Below are 21,892 nucleotides of genomic sequence, written 5' to 3'. Positions count from 1 at the left end.
ACTAAAATTGCAGAATAAAACATTTTATATTAATTTTATTTACCTAGACTGTTTTTATATCATGTCTTTGTCCCACTATGCCAAGACACACAATAAGCCACAGGATGAGACAACACTAAAAGCATGACATATGATATAATTACTACCCAGAAAACTGAACTGCTTAGCCAGTAGCATCCAGTTTGTGCATCTAATATGGCTAGAATCAATGATGATCTTCAGAGACAGAAGGGCTGTAAAAGTGTCATGTCTTTCTCACTTATACGTGAGATGTCTACCACTCCTACTCCCTGGTAACATCTGTACAATGACACTTCATCTCAACGGTCATACCATCAAAATGCACCATCAAACTGTGTCTTCCTCTATTACCAGCACTAGATGATTGCTCCAAATTCTCTCTCTACCATTAGAAAATGACATTTCCCATTTGCTTTTTCTTATATGTTGAGGATTTTTTCTTTCTACAGTAACATTTTTTTAATTAAAAAATATTTAAAATAAGGTTAATGTGAAATGTGTAAATTCTCCACAAAATATGCGTAACATTACCAAATATCACATACGAATTAGAATATTCCCAAGGCTGGAAAACAGCCAAGGAAGATGAAGTTCCTGATCTCTGGAATTAGCAATTAATAAATTTTTTGTTTACACCAGGGATAAGAAGATAATTTTGGTTTTATAGTAATCATATAAAAATATGAGAATTTACTTTTTCTGCCTTGAGAAGCTGTACTTTTATTGAGCCCTTTTGCCAATTTTCTTGATTAAATTTTTTACTTTAGTAATAGACTAGGAAAATCCAATCTCCAGTTTGCACATGAGAAACATGAAAGTTTTCACTAGGAAACATGAGAGATTAAAATCCCCATCCCTAAAAAAAAAAAAACAAACCAAACCAAACCCCCCCCCCCCCCCAACCAAAATTAAAACCCAACTACTTTATTCAGTAATGTTTATTGCAAGAAATTTCAAGTAAATCTCCATCACCTTCTTTACTTTCCAGGCATGCTTATACCTTTTCACTGTCCTTGGCTTTGCCAAGCCTTTGAAGTAAAATAAACACTCCCCAGGAGTTGTGAAACTAAATGCTACTCAAAACTTGAGACAGCAGGCAACTGCCAAACCTGCTTCCCACTAGTTCTGTAATTGCTGCTTGGGAAAACTGAGCAGGAAACAAAATAAGCCCTAAGATTATCCTATGGAAAGATTATTTCTTCTGACTCCACTAATTCAGTCCACTTCCAAATCATGCTTGGTGAGGGAAGGGTACATAGGAAATGGTACATGGAAAATCTACTTGTGTGCCCCCAGCCTCTCTCAGCAAGCAGAGAAATAAAGTTTCTGAGCAGAAAAGTATAGGGTTTTCTATCTTACAACAATCGGGAGCCAACGAAGGAGGTTTGGAAAAAGTGGGTGAGGAAAAATAATTGTCTTGTAAAGAAATGGAAATAAACATTCCAGCAATCCTGATTCAATACCTGCATCTTGTAACATTACTTATATGAGCTTTTTATTGACTACATTAATAAGAAACATCCATGGCATGCGAAAAGAGGCTGCCAACACACTTGTACCCATTACACAAAATTGTAATATAATAAATAAGAAAATAAACAAAGAAACAACAATTATAATTTGCTCATTCTTTTTAAGACTAGTGTAAGGCTTTCAATGACAGTCACAATAAACTTGATGTGTGATTAGACAAACATGGCTAGCTACATTTCCCAAAAGTGTCCCCAAAAGTTTCTGCCAAAAATAAAGTAATACACCTTTTTTGGTCATCCACATGAAAGTTAAGTTTCACCATGTTTACAAATTAAGAATTTACACTTAAATTCTCTTCATGGATGAAATACAAAATGGGACAGAAACACCCCCATATATAAGCTGCCAATCGGTCACATTGTAACTTTAGCAGCAGCTCTGTTTCAAATTTTACTCTTTGTTGGAGACAAATACACCTTGACAAAACACCACAACTTTTACTTTGTGTCCTGAAATGCAAGCACTTCAAACATCTAGAAGCAGATTTTCTAATATAGCCCACTTTGGGAATGAGAAAGAACTCAAAACTGAGCTCTCTTAGCTCAAGGTGCTAAGTACTGAAGAACAGTGAAAGAGCTTTCTATTTTTAATAATGCTTTTTCAAGACTTACTTATCAATTCCATGCTTTCAGGACATTGATAATATGAAGAGTTATTAGATAAAAAAGGCTTATTTTAGGAAAGCTTCCAGAAATTATGCTAGTCAATATATGATCTACTACTATTATACATTGTTGAACTTTGCTTTGGAACGCAGGTACTACTCAAGGGGAAATAACCTGACAAAAAGTTAGCACACAATTGCTGAAGAAAAACTTAGTATGCTCTTTAATGAAGCCAAGAGCTTTTTTTCCCCTCCCTCTCCCCCCCCCCCCCCCTCCCCCCAGTTGTATCATTAAACACAGAGTAAAGCAGGCAAAGAGGAAATTAATCTCTAAGGAGAAAGTCCTGAAGGCATCATTCCCTGGGTGGCAACAGATGTGATTCACAACAGAGCAGTAGAGGTTGTTTTATTTTGTTTTTGAGAAGCAGATGCAGATCTTTCTGATCCTATACTACTAGATGTTAATTTGTGCCAATACCAACAATCTAAAAAGGCCAAAACATAAAAGCAAGAAAATATGTACAGCAGCAAAAGTCATAACTTAATGACAGACTGAGAGGCCGAGTAAGTTTTCACAAAATATGACTACTTTGAGCTATTTGCTTAAACAGACAAGTCAGTGTAAATGTGAAAATTTCTATGGAAACTTTAAGGAAGATCTTAATAATTACACTCTTAACAAAAATCTGGAGATGAAAATCCTTGCTACGAATATGAGGAAAAGATATAACCTCGTATAGGATGTAAAAAGAAAAAAACTGATGGTGTACACACATAGAGAATATGTCTGCTCACTCAGTTGCTCCAGTTACAAACAGGCCATAAACATAACCATCACAAAACCTCAAACCAAATCAACCCTACTACAACTCGGCGAGAAATAGGACAAAGATGAAGAGAGCTGATACATGTTTACTCTTTTCTGGGCAGAAGGTAACACAAGAGGTAACAGTTAACACAGTTATGAATAGCAGTAGCTATTTCCTCTGCACCTCCTGCCTAAAATAATGACAGCAATATCTAAGAGTAACATTTATACTCATCGGATACACCACATATTTTCAGTTGACAGGAGCTCAACAGAAACCACAAAGTAAGAATTGACAGATCTAGTTTAAGTGCATGTCTTGAAGCTTCCTGCAGGAACTCTCCATCAGATTTTTCCACTGCTAGCGTGCTCTGCTCACCCTGCAACCTCAGTGGTACTAAAAATCAGAGAGGTAGAGAAAGTGTAAATGTGAGAACAAAAATATATATCCATCAAAGTGAAGGGAGGAGATGTTATTCCATCAGCATTTTTTTTAATTACTCTCTGTGGTAACTTATATTGAACATATAAAGACTCAATTAAAGCATACCTTAAAATATTAGTTTTCAGAACAATTACTGGAATTCACTATTGTAATAGTACATTACATTAGGCACACCTAATGAAAAAGGCCGTGTATGCCAACCTTTAACACAAGGCTTTCCTAGAAAAATAAAGAATCCCATTGCTCTGTGCATCTGTTCAACTATTAGATCTGTTAAGTATCTCATTTGGTCCAAACACCCGCTAAAATGTTAATTACAGAACTCAAATACAAGTGCATGAATTAGTAAGTAACTATGCTTTGGAAGAGTGTATGCATTTGTTTTAGCTGAATACTCTGGTAGCTGTCATGAACAGCAGCAGGTCTGACATCCCGCAACCTAAACAACAAAAATGTGCAAAAAATATTGCCAAATACTATAATTTTTCTTTCATAATTAGAATCTTTTAGTACCCTAGAAAGGATGAGATCTCATGCTCAGCTGCCCTTGGAAAATGCTGGAAACTGCTCCCCCTTGAAACAGTCCTCCCCGCCGCCATAACGGATGACGCCTTTCTGTCAAACTTACATGTGATTCAAGTCCAAACAACGTGGCATTTTGGGTAATGGATGCTATAATTAAAATGTGAGTCCTAAAAAACCTGTTGTTTTAGTGGGTGTTTTTAGTAATGGCTTTGTTCTACATGAAGATAAAAACTCCTTAACAAAGGAATTAATGTATTGCTTTAATAGGCTGCACCCTGAGTTAAGTTTTAAAATTTATGAGTTCTCTGCAGCATTGTTCTTTAAACAATGGCATTGTCAAATGCAACCAGTGAGAAGATTAAAGTTCTCCCAGCAGATTAAGTACAAATTATCTGTCCTCCTGTTTCAGCATCATTTGTTCATTTATCACATAACGTCTAGTATTTCTGGTCAGTGTCAATATGCTCTGCATCCTTGCAGTTAACAGATGTCTTCTCTTGTCGAATGAATTACTTTATGTTTCACGCACTGGTGGCCGCAGATGTGTCACTATAGCAACATCATTAATTTCAGATCTTACCGGAAACATGCACTCCAATCAAACCTAATTATACCACATTGCTTTCTTGTCCCACAATAAGGAAACTATAATGCAATTATTGGGATACTTCATTTTCTATTATACTGTGGCAAATGAGAGAGCCACTGTGATGGACGCTTCTTGTCAAAAAGCTTATTGATGAAGCACAAACCCAATTTACAATCATACAAAGGACTACCTTGCAATTATGTTAGTAATGCAATGCTCCTTAGACTCAACAACTAATTCTCAATCATTTCCAGAGAAGCTTGGACCACAACGTAAGATTTTTGCAGACAGTTCTCCGAATTCCCTTTAATTTTCAATATTGAGGAAAACTTCATCTGCTTAAATCTAACTAGACCAGCCTTCTAGTCCTGCTTTTTAATGGCACCCAGTTGGACTGATCACTATGAAACCGGCTCTCTTCTTACCACTCCGAGAGCAAAGCCTTAAGTGGGGAGAACAGAATCAAGTGGTTTATGTGACTATGAACTGAAAATTCAAGTGAAAAAGTACTGAAGCTAGCTCTCATGAACAGTGTATAATCATACAAGGGTAACCATGGATGAACTGTACAGATTTTGTTCATCACCTAAGAGTGTGTTTTCACATTTGTAATAAAATGTGGAATAAGAGAAATGTATTCAGGAGAGGAAACTGTAGAGCAGCTACTGATAATACTCAGGTAAAAAGTACATTGGGTACACAACTATTCAAAATTAAATACAGTTTAAAATTTGCAGGTCATTTAAGACTAACACAATTGAACAGTGTTTCCCATCACACGAAAAGTGTGGTCTGCAAAGCCATGGTCAGTGCCCTGGAGCTGGTGATGTCTGCTGGACTCCAGGCTTATTTTCACTTAAATCAGGTTTCAGCTAACACTTGGATAAAAGTACATTGGGTGAGACTGCTGACTGTTAGTTAGACCAAGACATTTTGGAACTATTGCCCTAGAATACTCCTTTTATTTTCATTTTTACATCATTAACTTACAGATTCAGACCTTTCTGCAGAACTCAGCAGACTGCAGTGCTCTGAAAAGCCTTTGAGGTTGAACACTAGCAATCACCCAAACTATACATAAACACATTTTCTGGTAAAAGCCTTTCAACATATGTCTATTTAGTCCCTTTTAAGTATGCACTCTGAAAGGACAGAATACAAGTGTTTCTTCTTAAAATTAAACAGAACTACTGTGATTGCAAGTGGCATGATGTGGGTTGAAAAACAAACAAACGAAAACAATGATTAGAAGCAAAACAGTTTCTCTATGTATATGCAAGTCAATAAAATGCATCCTTTCAAAGCTCTATAGATGTAGCATGGTGTTTTTTCTTTGAAAATACAGTATCACTAAATTCTGTGTTGACAAAAAAAAATGTTTCATAAGGAGAAAAACTTTGGTTTTAATTATTGTTGTACTAGGTTAAGGGTACTGGTTGCCTTTCTAGAAGTAGAACTGCAGCAGCATTTTTTTCTTTTCTTCTTTTTCAAACAATCTTCTATTTCTCAAACAGGGTGGTAGATACATACATCTTGAGGAAAAGAAGACAGTACACTAATCCTTGTGCCTCCAAATATAAGCTGAACATCAGAGTGAGAATGTAACTCTTGTATTGTAGAGTTCTGTGAATGAACTCTGTTAGCATTTTATTTAGCAAGTCTCTTAAAATTTTCAGTGCAGTCTGTTAAGCAGAATACTGCAATACTCAAGCCACTTTTCCAGTTTTGTATGGTAACCAGATTCTCTATCATAAAGGTTTAAGAAGTATCCATTGGTTTTGCCTACAAAGTAGTACTCTGGGTGAATGAACTCTACCGCATTGTTTTGAAAATTCATTATTTTTGAACATGCTTCCCCTTTTCCAAACATATGCTGTAAATTACATATTTCAAGCTTCCAATGCGACAGCCCTCTTAAAGTTACATAAATTATCATGATGAAGGGTGCAATTAAAATCAGTAAGCAGCTTCAAACAGCATACAAATCATTAGCTATCTGAAATAAAACTTGTTAAAAGAATTGTTCACTTGCTTTGAAGAACTGCCACACTATAATTAGCAATACACTTTTCTAACATCCTAAGAAAGAAGGTTGCAGTTGTCTTTTATCTTTGACAAAATAAAACATATTCAGAAGTGTATAGGATAAAACATGTAGCGATAGAAAAAAAGAAGTGTGTTCTGCAAATGTGACAATATATTATATTTATGTTTTATTTCAAAATATGCAATAATGAAAGTGTTCACCATGGGAGGGAATGTCAAACTATTTCAAGCAGAAAGAAATATAAACTGTGTATTAAGCTTCCTGAGCAGTGTAAGAGAGGCTAACCTCCCCCCCAAAAAATACTTTCTCACGATTTTGAACTATATTTTACTTAAAAACACTAAAAAAGTTCTTCAGCTATTTGAAAAACACTTTCTCAGTTCAAATGTTCAGCTTCTTAAAAAAAAGCTATGTCAACCAGAACTGATTTATTCAATCTCAGAAAGAACCAACAAAGGAGAAGAAATACTTTATTTTCTGCAGTATTTAATTTGTTATTTATTATGATATTTTCCAAAATAAACTTTAAGATTCCTTAAATGCATCTAGAACTAAGAGCATGGTACGACTGCAACAAGCTTCAGCCATAATGGCAGACAGCAGCACAGGGCAAAGCCCTTCTTCACACACTTACCTTCAGATCCTGGTATTGGTTGGGTTTTCCAGTGTAACAGTCAGGTATAGTAAACAGGTTAGTTATGAAGATGAAATCATACAGCAGCTCCTGAACTGGTCTTTGTAACATAAAGAATAACTAACTTCATGGGGATAACAGATACAATTTTGAAGGCTGCTCTTATCACTTGTTTTGGAAATTATTTGCTCTCTTGAAGGCCATTCTTAACTGTTACTTTCATACAACACTGAGGTAGAAATGAAGCATAGAATAAAATAGCATACTGAGTGTTAATCTAGAATCTTCTCAGAATAAGATATATGGTTCTCTTATTAACGCTATCCAGTGTCCTGTTATTATAACAGGAGTGTTCTGACCAGAATAAATCAGATTATTACTAAATACTGACTTTCACATGTGCGTGCTTGCCTACCTAAGCCTACTGATAATGGTATAAAGTCCTCAAGCACTCACTTAAAATTTTACTGAAAAATAAAGATCAGTAGTCTAAATCTACCCTTACATTAACATACTCAAATACAGAATAAAGTTTAGAAATTTTATAAAAGTCATCATATTTCAGAATGGTAACCTGATATACCTGTTTTATCCGTTAGTAAATAAACTAACCGTCCCAGCTCTTCTGGTATGGTGCTAGTTCGAACAACTGTTCCAGGAATATTGTCATCTTTCATAATCATCCACCCATAGGCTGCCTTACCCATGTCCAAGTTCACACGTAAACTGCAAAGGAAATTTATACCATAATCAGTATGAGTATCAGGCAAAGTGAAATTATCACCATAAAAAATATAACTAGAAGCTCTTTTTAGGATACCTGAAAAAAAAAAAATCTTAAAACTATATGCAACAAAAATTTTGGAACAATCCTTTTGTTATGTGTTTGAAGGTACTTATCACATTAGAAAGTCAGTCCCCATCCAAGACTTTCAGAACTACTGCAATACAAACAAATGCAGTATCATGCCTTCTGCATGAGATATTCCAACACTTGTGGAGATTCTTCACATAATTACTACACTTACGAGAGCATTAGATACACTTTATTGACAAGAGTTGATTGCTGTTAAAGTCACTCCTTTTATTTGTTAAAAAAAAATCACAGGTGTTGAGGTTTCTTTATTATGTTAAAGTACAAATATTTTTGTATGTCTTTAAGTCACTGCTTTTTAAAAATTGCTTTTTCTTTAGGGAAGTACAACTATATTTGACAACTTCTCTTTCACATCACAACCAATCAACATTGTTGCTGTCCTTCCCAAAGTGCAGTTACAGAGGCCCTCAGGTGCAGAGAACAGTTGCTCAAGCAGCAAAATGGACCCTCTTGATAGCGTGTGGCCTGGAGTTCCTACTGTCAGAAGCAATAACGAACCTTTGGGTAGCTCTATACTAGAAACTGATTTGCAGCAAGTCTTATTTATATGACTTATTTACTAAGACTATTATACATAAAGGTGCAAAATCAAAAGTATTTTGACTTCAGTTCACTTGGTGTCTACATATTTATTTCCATGTCTATGTCATACAAGAATTAACTGCCTTTGCACCCTGTATCCCTATGTTATAATAAAAAAGTTTTTGCTCATACTGGTCAGAGATAACTTTGATCACATTGTTCTTCCCCAAAATTAAATTCTTCAACTCAAAACTCTACGTCACCTTGTTCTAAAACTTTAAAATGCTACTTTCCTTTAGCTATTCACTGCATTCCTGCTACCGTATCAGAGGAACTAATGAACAGACACGTTCACTTCCCTTGACTGCTCTAATAGAAACACTGCAAGAACTAGGATAGTGGCTACATGAACTATTCGTAGCTATTTGCTGAGGGCACATGACTGAGAGTCCCATACTTAGTAAGAGGTTTACAGTAGCATAACTCTTAAAACTGTTCAAAGGTGTGTATCAAGGTCAAAACACTGCTAATGCACTTCAGACCTTCTTAACAGTCCTGAAGTGGTGCTTTACAGCCTAAACGAAACAGCAGCTACAAACGATTTTCACTTGTCCTCTTGCAGGCACAGGGACAGATTGACAGCAAATAACCTGAGGTAACAGTGCATGAAGCAGGGAGTCATAAACTGCAGTATCCCATAGATGCACCTAACTAGAATTCTGAGAACATCTGAACTTTCAGCACACACTTAAAAAAAAGTCAGTTTACTCCAGACTCTCTCCTGAATTTGTGCAGATGACAGCACATGTTGCAGCACAGAAAGAAACAAGCCTTTTTGATACAAAATTCTTGAGGAGACAAGATGATATTTCATTAACTAGCTCTCATTTTCTCAATAAAATTGTCAGCATCAGGAAACTATCCTTCTACTTGGTGATACGTACCAATTAGCTCTGCAATATCATACCTAACTTCAGCTGTCTTCGGTCATGCAAATATATATGTATAAAAACACATGAGGACAGACAGCAGAAAGAGGACTCTACCAGATTCTTTTTACTGAAAATACTACAGTATTAACAAGGAGAAAAATACTGGAAGTGACTTGCCTTGCACTGGTTAACTGCAGTTTTACACTCTCACTCAATCCAGAACCAGTGCTGAGCAACCAGTATTTATACTACATATGTCTGCTAACTTGCAGAGTTAGACTAAAAGAACCAATATAATCTCACACTGAGATATGTATCAGTCAACAGAAGGAACAGCAAATGATTTACTCCTCTTAGGGATTAAAACTTGCTTTTTAGCTAGTCAAGTACAAAGGATGCTGTCTAGCTCGAGAAGAAAACCACAAGCACACTTTATTTAAGAACAGCTAGACATAATGCTCTAGACAGGAGTAAGTGAAGGAGGAAAGCTGCCCATCACCCCACTTCAAAGAGGCATTTGGGCTGTATTTTTTTTCTGCTTGGCTACAGAGGCAGGAATTCTATGATGAAAGTTCTATTTAAGAGCTGCCATCTCAGGTACAGGAGCCTCTCTACAAAGAGAGAAATCCATGCGGCCTCTCTTCCAATGGAGACTATACAAAGTCATCCAGATACGAAAAACTGTACTTCAGTAAGGTTAAATGAGAAAAAAACCTCTCAAAGCTGAAGTACACGTCTTCACTTCCATCTTTTATAAGCCTGGATATTATCTGGTTTCAATGATCTAAACACTATATTCATTTAATTATAATCTCACCTAAATACAGTTTACAGGTAAGACAGCTTCCGTTGCTGAGCAGTAAGGACAAATTTGTATTCCAAAGCATGAAGACATTATAGGAACTACCCTAGCTTTTCAGTATGCACTGCTAAGAGGAACAGAGGGCATCTCCTTTATGCTGAGGACCTAATAGGAAACTGGCACCATTGGCCTTCCAGAGAAATAACATCTTCTCAATGACCAGAACATTCCAAGAAAGGTTTCTGGCACACACAGATACTGGGTGCATGCTTGAACTGTTTACATAACTAAAGAAATAAACAGAAATGAAATAAAAAATGAGGTCTACATATCCATTCCCAGTATTAATTCTGAAGTTTGTACACTGTATCCCGCTCTGATGTCCTCCACTTGGTGCTTGTTGTCTTCAAGGAAATTTTTGCCTTTGAAGTCATTGTAGCGCATGATGGAAACTGCTTTAACACTAAAAATGATGGAGGCCCATTTGCTTTCAAATCTTGCTAACAGAGCTTCACAGGAATGGACAGAAATACTTGACTGAGAAGTCCAAGAATTCTTATATGATAAACCAAGGAGATATTACGCTTATTTTCAGTGCCTGACAATATTAGCTATGATTTCTCTTAAGCCCTTTGTGGGTTTCAAGAAACCTCATTATGCAACCAAACCCATTTTAAATTTACCAGTTTTTAAATCCTTCTCATTCAGTTTAAGGCTCCAAGCTCATCAGTAATTAATGAAAATGTACAGAACTGCATCATATGTAGCATTAGCATATTGTTGCACCAGTAACTGTTTTTTTTTTACCAAACCAGTTAACAGCAGTCTTCAGACACAGTCTGTTAATAATGGTATTTGAAGGCTGTTGCAGAGAACAGGCATATTTAATGAACATCATAATGTGAAGTTTCTTGTCTCTCAACCTGAATACTAGTTCTAGAGGAGACAAACCTTAGGCAACTGTTATCCGACTTGGGGATTTATTCCACTAAGAACCAGGGTGAATATGTTCTGCAATCTAGCTTTGGGGTAAAAAAAAAAAAAAAAAAAATCAATTACACATTTCAGAATCCACAGTGCTTTTTACTACAAGAACAGAATTTTTGCTTTTATTCCCTCAAAAACGCTGGTAGTGTTTTAGGTTAAAGAAATTAATATTTACAGGACTTCTAAACTTATCTTCTCCCTAACAGCAATTGGGCCTCCATGTAAACATTTCTGATTTTTAGTCAAAATGGACAAAGTTGCCAATAACCAAAGGCCTTCACTGAGAAAGGCTGACACATACGTTTAGAAACTTCAGAAACATTCTGCCTTTCACGACTCAGTGAAAAGCAATGAGGACCTAATGAAATTAGCATAGATGATTCTGTGAACAAAATGATACTATAAATAAAATTCAAGAATGAACTTGAATCAAAATAGTATGAGTTTTATTTGAACTTCCTAACCAGTTCTCCATATAAGCAGAAAGCCTGTAGCAAAACACAAAGCCCTGCCAAAACTTCAAATGCAGCATGAGTGTCCAGAGAAGTACCCAATTTTCAAAACAAATGAAGTAATTGAGATGTAGTCTTTATATTTTCAGTACTTCTTTCTGAGTGAAATAGTGGAGATACCTGGGTCATGTTAGTACCCAAAACCGTATTCAATCCCCTGTGGTTATGCTCCTAACCTTCCTAAATCCCTGCCTGCTTGAAACAGCCATAAACAGCCATTACGCACTTTACACATTAACTAGAAAACAATATTGAACAGTTTTAAAATTATTGGCCAAGAAAAAAATCAAAAAGCTTCATATAATATTTTTCAGTCTCTACATAGGTTTCATTATGTTTCATGGTATGGTATAGAAGCATAAGGCCCATTTGTAAGGATTGCTTAAACTACTTTGAGCAACTTTTTAGCTCTTCTGCATTGAAAGATTTGCATCATATATCCAATATATATTCTGTGTATGTGAGACTACACATACTGATACTGTATATGTAACACATCCACATGTTACACAAATTAGAGCTCCAACACAGCACAAATCATGACATAATTTAAAGCAGCATAGCTGCTTGCGGCTGCAAGACATTACAATCTCGCATAGGTGCAAATTCCTTGGATCCTGGGAATACACACAAATTCCTATTTGTATAATCCCAGATTTGATTGGATATTAATGTATTTCAGATACAAGACTTTCTTGCAGTGTTTTCTTCGCTGCCCACTGAAAACAGATTGACATAACTTGAAGCATTTTTCTTAAATGCTCCTCTTAAAAATCCAGAAAAAAGCAGCCAGGAGCCAGGTAATGCCCCAAAACTCATGCTAAAGTGCAAGACAGTTCCTTCCAGATCTTTGGGACAGCTTATTTCGGCAGAATGGCTCAGTACCTAAGAGCCAACTAGAAAAACGCCTAGGAATACCAAGGAATTCAGGGAGAGGGGCAATCATAATCGTGGGGAGATTGATGTAGTTTTGGACAGTCTGTCAAGGACTCGCTTTCAATCCTCCTTTCCCAATCAATTTTAAGAAATGCAAACAGATTAACTCTGTAGGAAGGCAGACTGCCTACGGAGGCTCCCTGGGCCATGCTTCCTCCATAGGGGAAAACCAAACGTCAGTTACAGAATATAATTCTAAGGGTCAAACCTTTCTGGGAGTGTAGGCCCGTTCAAAACATTTTATGCATAATGGTTCTAACTTCAGACAGTGAAGGAACATTGATTGAGAGGGGTATTTAGGATGCAGCTGAATCACAGCGAACGAGCTGCTTGCCACAGCAAAAATGTTCCTCTTTCTATTAATTATAGGAAAGACTGTACAGAAATCAGTTAAACTCTGCTAACAGTTAGTTACCTCCTCTCAGTGATCTTCACCAAATATGCCTGGCCATGGAAAATTATTTTCATTGCATACCAGGAATTTCCTTTGCCCTGCAAACCAAATGCCAAACACAACTGCAAAACCCCTCCATGTTCAGAAACTTCCTGAATTCTCTAGAACTCTCAATCATCACATTTCGTGTGTGCACAAGTTCAGATATTCATTGCCTATACCAGTCAATCCTGTGAATTGGATTCTCCCATGTTCATTTCCTTTACCAGTAAAAAGTTCATTATTTCTCCAATACAGCTATTTTAAAATCATGAAAAGACACAACACTTGGTGTTTCTGTGTCATCAGCCTCATAATTTTCATCTCCAAGAGTTCACACCCTAAATACAGCCTAAAGAAGAAGTAATTTCCATGCTCAGCATCCAGAAAAAAGAAGTGTAGCTATATTTTGAACAACTCTGGCATGACTGGAGTTGTTCATTTTGCTGACAGTGTGGGAAGCAGCCCTGTATACAAATGAGCAGAACTGAAGAAAAGGCGGTATAGAAATAGATAAAGCTTTAGAGAGAAAAGCAGTCTCTGACAGATTCCTGTCTGATCTTCACAGAGTAACTACATAGTCCATCTCAGAACTAAGCCAACCACATCCTCTAGTATTTTCGCTTTGTATGCTATCTCCCACAAGCAGCTGAAAAATGGGATTAGATGTATCCTAGAAATTATTTTTGGAAAAGAACTATTCCACAAGTCCACTAAAGAACTCTTAATTTGAAAACAAGCTAATGAACCAGCATGTTTCTCAGTGGTATACGCTGAACTTCCAAAACAGAGTCAAATTTACTTACACCACCTATACGCTCTTAATCCTCTTGCATCCAGTAACAAAGATATTGTGACAGTTAAAAGCCAGATTTAAGTTTTGGTTTAAACTCTTTATTATGGCAGAACGGTGACCAACAAGTGATCTTTTACACAGTTACTTCACTTTTTCCCTTCCCCTACATGTCTTTGATGATTATGTGCATCTTTCAGCAATATGCAGACTTGACTATCGCGTGAATACAGCAATTTTGCCTCCTCACCTGGGTAAGTTGCTTAGTACTCAGTAACTGTGTGTGTATGGGGGGGAACGATGATATGACCTAAACAGCAACATCACACAAGCAGTAAGAGAGTTATGACATTGACTATTTAGAAAGATATCACAAAACTGAAACACAAATGTGTAAACAAAAAAGGGCCAGGTAAAGGAAGTGACAACTGTTCTAAAGTGACCAGTTTGTACAAGACCTCTATACTTCCCAGCATATTTGCTGGAGCCCTCTCCCTCAACTACCAGAGTAAGTTGCTCTTGCTACACAAAAGCAGCATAAAACTAGAAGTCCTTTAAGTTCTAAAATCTTAAGACAGATACTTCCTGAGTACCATACTGGTCAAATATGACAAGACAGAGTTTCCTTCACACAGACATGTACTTAAATAAATGTGTCCACAGTAGCACATAAGTCATGTAAGAAGATTAGAATTCTTAATCAAATCTTTTTTTTTTTCCCCTTATACTACATGGATTTCAATATTGTGCGCAAACGTGAGGGGATAGATCTTAAATCTACTGACAGTTTAGCTGCTGCTAACTCTGTGGCTAGCCACTGTTCTTAGTGAACAACTTATCTCAAACTGAAGAGTTCCAGAGAGCATCTAAAATTAATTATCACTTTAAATACTGGGTATTTTAAGAGGAGAGGATATTTCCATTTTGCATAGGCAATACCCATTCAAGGAAAAAAAATCATTTTAGGGTCAGTGTTCTCATTTCTGTGTCTACAGAAGACTTGATTACAGACATGGATATTATTTCCTGTTCCAGTTTATATGCAATTTGAATATACAGTACTCATGCTTAATGAATTAATTAATTCAGGGCAAGTCTCTATTTGGTTACACATCTTCAAAGTCCTCTCATTGTAAAAGTGCACTTACATTATTCAGTCATTCCGTTTAAATTAATCATGGTTGTAGTAAAAAATCTGTATTTTAACCAGAGAAATGGAACATTTTCAGTATTCAAGGCATTAAAAATAAAATTCCAAAATATCACAGTTCATTCAAATACATGTTTCCTAAACCCATGTTCTCAAATATACCAAGATTGTATCCTTATTAATACATTTATGCTAGTAAAGGATTAGATATCCTGATTACTCCAGCAAGATGAACATTATACAAAAAAAAAAAAACACAACAGTATTGTTTTCTGTACAGTGATCCTTCAAGAATCAGCAGATTTGTTGGCACCTTCTCCTTCAGCTTCCTGATAAGATCAATTTCCTTTGCAATGAGAAGCAAGTATAAATTTCAAGAAAGCCACATTCAGTGAAATTAGACATCTGTGTTCTTCTTTCATTCTTATACATACCTGATCGGGATGATATAGGAAAACAGCAGGAGGAACCGGAAAAGGTTGCGATACCAAGGGCCTACAAATCCTTGTAAGGTTACCATAACAACTGATAGTGCAACTAAAGCCAAAAACAGGGCTTTGGTCAGTTGATTTAACTCCAAATCCAGCAGTCCAACCTAGAGTAAGAAGTACAAATCAAGTTATTAGTAATGAGTTTTTCTTAAACTGACACCTCTGCAGGGCAAACAATTAGCTATTATTGGCTTTTTCATTCCTATTAAAAATCCATGTACTTGTAGCAATTAACTGCATTTTGATAACTGAATTATTGTTCCTATGCTTGCATGGAACAGATGTTTCCTGGTTACAGGACAGTAACAATTCCCAGAACCACTGTGGACTGTCTCAGATAGCCCTTTGAATGCCTTTACATCCAATACATATGTCCTTCATCCCCTGATACAGGATAGTAACACAAGAGGGCAAGGAGAAAAGACAGAGTTAAAAATAAGGAGGAACAACCTTCTGTCACGTCTGCAGCAAAAATCCTGGCACTGTATATTATATCTCTAGGGTAGCTACTGCTTATTTACTGCTAGAAGATCAAAAACCTGTTAGATCCAAGAATCAATGGACAAATGCAGCAGAGCTACCTTCTCATTCATGTAACTCATCCTATTCTCCAATACCAGCCTGTAAAACTGAACTTATTTCATAGAAATAATTTATAATTCCATGAAGCTTTCAGTTATTCCATATAATACTAAACAACGATAATCAAGTGGAATGTCCATTTTCAAGACAAAAGAGTAAAAATGGCTTCAACTTTTCACAAGCAAAAAGGTATTTGATTTAGAAATATTTTAGTAAAAACATTAAGAGAGGCTATCTTTCATCCACTGTTTCTCATGAAAAAAATATTTTTGAGCTATGTAACTAAGACTCTCACCATTTCAATAATGTATGCTCTAAGCTAAGTATTTATACTCCACTTTTTGAGATGCTCTTGTAGTCAGTAAAATATGTGGGAAAATTATGTGAGGGTTTCCTAGACCCCATCACAGATGCCCCTTTTATCTCCAAGTCTTGTCAGTAAGACCAGTAAAACATAACACTTCCTTAGATAACAAAGAGTCTGCAAAAGAACCACTTTAAATATAGTTCTTAAAAATTCCAGCAATCTTGCTTATACATGGGCTGTCCCTTCCCTAGAGAACCAGGCAGCTGAAGACCACAGCGGCTGATTTATCAGCTGCATTTAAAAAGCAGCACAACGAGGACAAATATCTTGCAATTTCCGCTGCTTCAACTACTACATAGTTTATGCTTGAATTATTGAGAAAAATAGGTTTTTGGATTAAAATGAAGAAAAATGAAGCCAGGGAAGTAGAGCATGTTTCAAAGCCCAGATCTTTTTGCTTTGACAAAGGCAGCCTAAGTTTCAGGCCTCGCTGAGGATCAGATGAAGTCATTATTCATTCAGTCAGGGAAAAAAGACTCAATTACCTCAACCTAAAGATGCTATCAATGAATGCAAAGTGCATATTTTACTCTATTCATCCAAATCCCATTAAAAAGTGAAAGGAATGATTTAATCTGGCCTTCTAGAGTTGGTCTTTTTTTGTAATAAAATAAAGAATCACTGTCTTGCAATATGCATAACCACTACCTCACACTTTTTTTCCCTGCATCATGGTAGTGAAAGCCTACCTCTCCCCTCTGCTCCCTCTTTGGTGTGTGTGTCGTGTCCCCGTCCCCCCCCCTCCCGTAAAAAGCCCCACCCCAGAACAGAAATGAATAAAGAGCTTCTTTGGAAAGAATGCCACTTTTTGGACAGAAACATTAAATTTAGTCCACTGCACACCGATACGTAGCTAATTCAAAGCATTAATACCTATCTAATTGATGAAGACAGATGTGAATTTAAGTTTGGAATCCAACAAAAATTTGTTTAGAGTTATATTAAGAGAATAAAGGAAGCTGATGTTGAAAACTTTTCACACAATAAATCTTTTGCTCAAGAACATTTGGTTTGTTACTAATAACGTCATCCTTTTTAATGTAGGTCATACTATTAGCCATAGTCAATTGTAATATTTTCATTTACTATGGCAAGTGAAGGCAATTGCAAAATCTTAAGAAGGCACACAAAGAAAGCTTTAATAGAAATGCATTCTCAATTTCTCAAAAATTAGTTACTATAATGTACTGAAATATACTTGGTTTAATTCTGTACCTTTCCACTTAAATATCTGCACTCCAACTAACAAAACAGTTTAATCCTCCATATACATTTCATGAAGAAATTCACTAACATGCTCTAAAATTTATGTGAACACTGAAAAAGTGGGTAATATTAATTATATTGATTTTATCAAGATATTTGTAAAATATACCATCTTAAGAAAGTGATTTCTTTCCTTTTGAAAATAATCATAACCAGAGAAACTATGACAATACAAGAAATAGATGAATTAACAAGTGGAGTAATTTTCCACGTTTACTGCTACTTCTAATATTAGAAAAGCAAATTTTCTTCTACTTGTCATAATATTTGTTCTATTTGAAACAACTGTGTTAACAAAATTAAACACACCACTGGAAATTTTAATCTCCAAGGGAAAATTTGATCATATGTCTAAGACAACCACAATAGTTTTGCAAAGGGGCTGCTCTATGGTAATGAACACAATAATTGCCTGTGTAATCTAAAATGCTACTAATGACAACAACTGCAAAACCATTTAGCTCCTCTTTAATTTATGCAGGAAGTTTTAAATAGCTAATGGTTCTCAATAAAATAATATTTCATACCATCAATTGCCTACTTGCACAAAAAAACCTGAAAGTTTTAAGAATACATTATTTTGAATGAGGGAATGATTAAAGGTCTAAACTTCATATTTTGGATCACAAGGTATAAATCATTATCTTATAAAAAAAAAAACAAACTTGATTTAATTAGCACAAGTTGAAAGCAACAAAAAAACCCTTTCTGACAATTGAAGTAGAAAAAGTACAGCAGCTATTGCTGCCCTAGATGCTTAACTTCTGGAAAAGGTTATCCTCTGAAGCTATTATAGCAGCACTAGAACAATTCTTCAAACATTATAATTTCCAATTGCTTGGAAAATGTGGAAAAAAAATACGCTAGAATACTGAAATGCAAAATTTTGATAATTCGATGTTACACAACAGTAAAGGTTTCTCAAAAGGTCTAATGCAGTCATTTTTATTCAATTACAGTTTAAAGTGCATTAGAAATAATTGCTCCCACACAGACTTTTTAAAGTGTCCTACTCTAATACTGGTGAAGTATTAAGGCACTACCTTAGGAGAGACTTCCCCCTGCAACCAGATTCTTCCCCAAAGGTAATTATATTTCAGTAATCACTCGGGTTCTGCACTGACAAACACCATACTGGCTAGAATGAAATTTCAGGGTATGGGCGCTTGAGATAGGCTTTGACTTTAATTTGCACCATACACAAAATTTTTCTTCCCTATTCTAAATACATGCTTTGAACTTTATTAAACCTTGAATACTAGCCAAGTATTCACGTTTTCCTTAATCCTAGTCGAAACTTAGATATAACAGCTCTGCAAAGAGTAAGGTAAGTATTTAAAATTACTAAAATTCAAGTAATTTATCTTCTTCTTTGGGATGAGAAAAACATACCTTGCCTAAAAAAGATGATTCATGGCATTTCATCATCTATTAAATTTTAAAATTTATTATATAAATTACTATGTACAGTTAGCTGCATATATCAGAACCCCTATGGCTTTCTCCAATAATCTGTTAAACCTTTCCCATAGTCCCTGGGAATATTAATCCCTGTTTAAAGACTCAATAGACACATCAATATCCATTTACCTTAATCTTTGACACTAAAAACATGTACAGCAACTTCGGAATCTGTAAATGTTTTTTCTTGTTAAGTCTCCTATCTAAGGTTATTTTTTATTATTCAAATTCTTGACTGCTCAGCAATCCAGATAACCAGATAATTATGAATCAAAACAAGTAAAGTATGTGAATTCAAGTTTAGGAAGCATCTTCCCTTAATTCACTGTACTCAATTAACGGTTTGACAAACATGTTTCTCCAAAAGCCTGTCTTGATTAGCACAAAACTCACCAAATCTTTTATATTGTATGCTACACTTTTATTCAATATCTTACTTATCCTTTTAAGCAGTAGATTCAAAAGTAGGAAAAACAAATAAACCACTGAAAGATATAAAGTAACCATTTAGTGGAAAAAAAAAAAAAAGCCACTTATTCCTGCTTTTTCTTAGATCAATTTTCAAACAGCTCAATCACTTGTTTAGCTGCAAGAACAACAATGTCAAACCTTGAAAACATTTTCTGAAGCACTAAAAACATATTACAAGATTTATTAATCTTAGAATTAAAGCAATAATCATGGTGGTGTGTGGGGGCATTCTACCTGGCTTAAGTAAGACCCAACAAGACCTTGATTAAACTGAAATATTTGGCATTATGTTAATACTGCAGGTTTATGGAGCTCAACTGCATCTATTCTACACTGACTCCAAGGAACACTTTTAGATATTTACCATTAATTGTATCCACAAGGAAACAAATTACTATTACTTATCTGTATCTTGAGAAAAAAACAGTCCATATCCAACAGATAGGCATTTAAAATAGCAGAAATATTTTAAAACTCAAGAAGAAATACATGGTTATCATCCAAAAGAAGATGAGGAGGCTGCAAGCAGGTAATGTGGGGTTTTCTTAATGTTTTGATGCATATTCAAAACCAGAGCTTTAAGTGCTTTTAAAAACATAATAAGTTTATTACATTTTTAAATTACTTTTCTGACTTGTCTGTTTTTAGTTTAACAAGCTATTCATAACTGCTTAATATCTATGTTTGAAATAAACTAATCACCTTAGGAACAAAACTACCTTTTCTGTAGCTAGTAATACCTCCAATGCTAAAAGAAAACAAAGAGAAAAAGAAAGCAGAGATACAAATCTGTATCTCTGTTTGTCCATTTCATATTGCTGCCTTTTCCAGACTCATCCTCATCTGAGTTTGGATACAAAATGTGAAACTTGAAACTCCTCTCCAGGTTTTTAGGGGTGCTTAGCCCTCTCTAGTTCAGTCTACAGTAAAAACTCTAAGTGAGCTATACCTACAACTGTACTTAAATAGTGGACTCAGTTGCTTGAAGTAAGGCACTCGTTTTGACAAATGCTGGCCACAGACATCACATCCTTCTTACGTGTGTCTTTTTCAATTGCGTCCTGATTTATCCTAACACCAATGATTTATCTATTGGTGATAAAACATTATGTTTCAAAAGATTAAAATCAGAGAAACTGAAGCAGACCCATTCTTAGTAGCGAGTTGACAATAAATCTGATTTTCATTAACACTTTTGAAGTTTGTTCAACTATCCAAATGTCTCCAAAGAGACTTCATTCTGATCTCTTTTCTTAAAATCAGTCTTGAAATACAACAATGGAGCGAAGTCACTGATATTTGCCTCTACCTTGTTTCAGTATTTTGCTCTAATTTGACTGAAGGCTAAAAAAAAAGACTTAGCTGCAGTTTAAGAAATGTCATGTACAGTTTGGTCAGCAGAGGGTGCTCACGATTGGTGTTATCTGCTTTTGTAAGTGCTCTCTTGGTAATTCAGAAGCAAGCTCAGCACTGTATGTACCTTTATAAGGGGACCCGTATTTCTGTATGATCTTCCTTGGCCAACAGCTTTTACCCCGTTTAGTTTGAAAAGTTCAAATAAATTATTCGAAGGAATTTAATAATTCAGATTTTGGACTGAAATACTGTATTTCCTTCTTAGCAAAAAGTTACACTTCATATACCTTTATACAGTCACAGACTTGTACCTTAAGGTGCCAGCAGTGAGACGCTGTGAGGCCATATGTTCTCTGACTTCACTATCTGTCATGCACAGGAATTATAAAAACATGTACAGAGCATATTAAGAAAACTGAAAAGGTTAATGGCTTCTTAAATTCTGGCATCCATAACATGGATTGTGCTGTATTAGTAACATACCCTTCCTCCTATTAGAAGCTATCAATGGAGACCACCCATCAATTTAGAATAATTACTTCAATAATCTGAGCCAACTAATCATACTGGAGACTTCAACAACCAAAAGCAATCATACAGTGAAAGTCTTAAGATTTTTTTTTTCCATTTAAAACAATCATAGAAGGCATTCAGAGTTTCTAAGCACTCACAATCCTCCTCATATCTGATGAAAATTTGTAAGACATAGAATTCCACAGGGAAAAAAAGATCAGGATTTAAAGATGTT

At 35.5% G+C, this 21,892-nt stretch overlaps 1 protein-coding gene across 6 annotated transcripts in view; it reads right to left on the bottom strand.

Annotated features, from left to right (window-relative positions):
• ATP9B (ATPase phospholipid transporting 9B (putative)) overlaps positions 1 to 21,892 on the bottom strand; it is a 168,778-nt gene that overhangs the window by 33,218 nt on the left and 113,668 nt on the right. For all 6 annotated transcript variants that reach the window (XM_062618066.1, XM_062618062.1, XM_062618063.1 and 3 more), the window contains 2 exons: positions 15,585 to 15,745; positions 7,790 to 7,932 (listed from right to left, as the gene is read on the bottom strand). In XM_062618066.1, coding sequence (XP_062474050.1) covers positions 7,790 to 7,932; positions 15,585 to 15,745 — 304 coding nt within the window. The remainder of the gene's footprint in view (positions 1 to 7,789; positions 7,933 to 15,584; positions 15,746 to 21,892) is intronic.

This window comes from Pezoporus occidentalis, unplaced genomic scaffold (genome assembly GCF_034315485.1).
Source record: "Pezoporus occidentalis ecotype Australia unplaced genomic scaffold, CSIRO_AGI_Poc_V1 ctg2, whole genome shotgun sequence".
In the NCBI taxonomy this organism is placed as follows: domain Eukaryota; kingdom Metazoa; phylum Chordata; class Aves; order Psittaciformes; family Psittacidae; genus Pezoporus; species Pezoporus occidentalis.
This window is presented reverse-complemented; position numbering and strand designations above follow the sequence as displayed.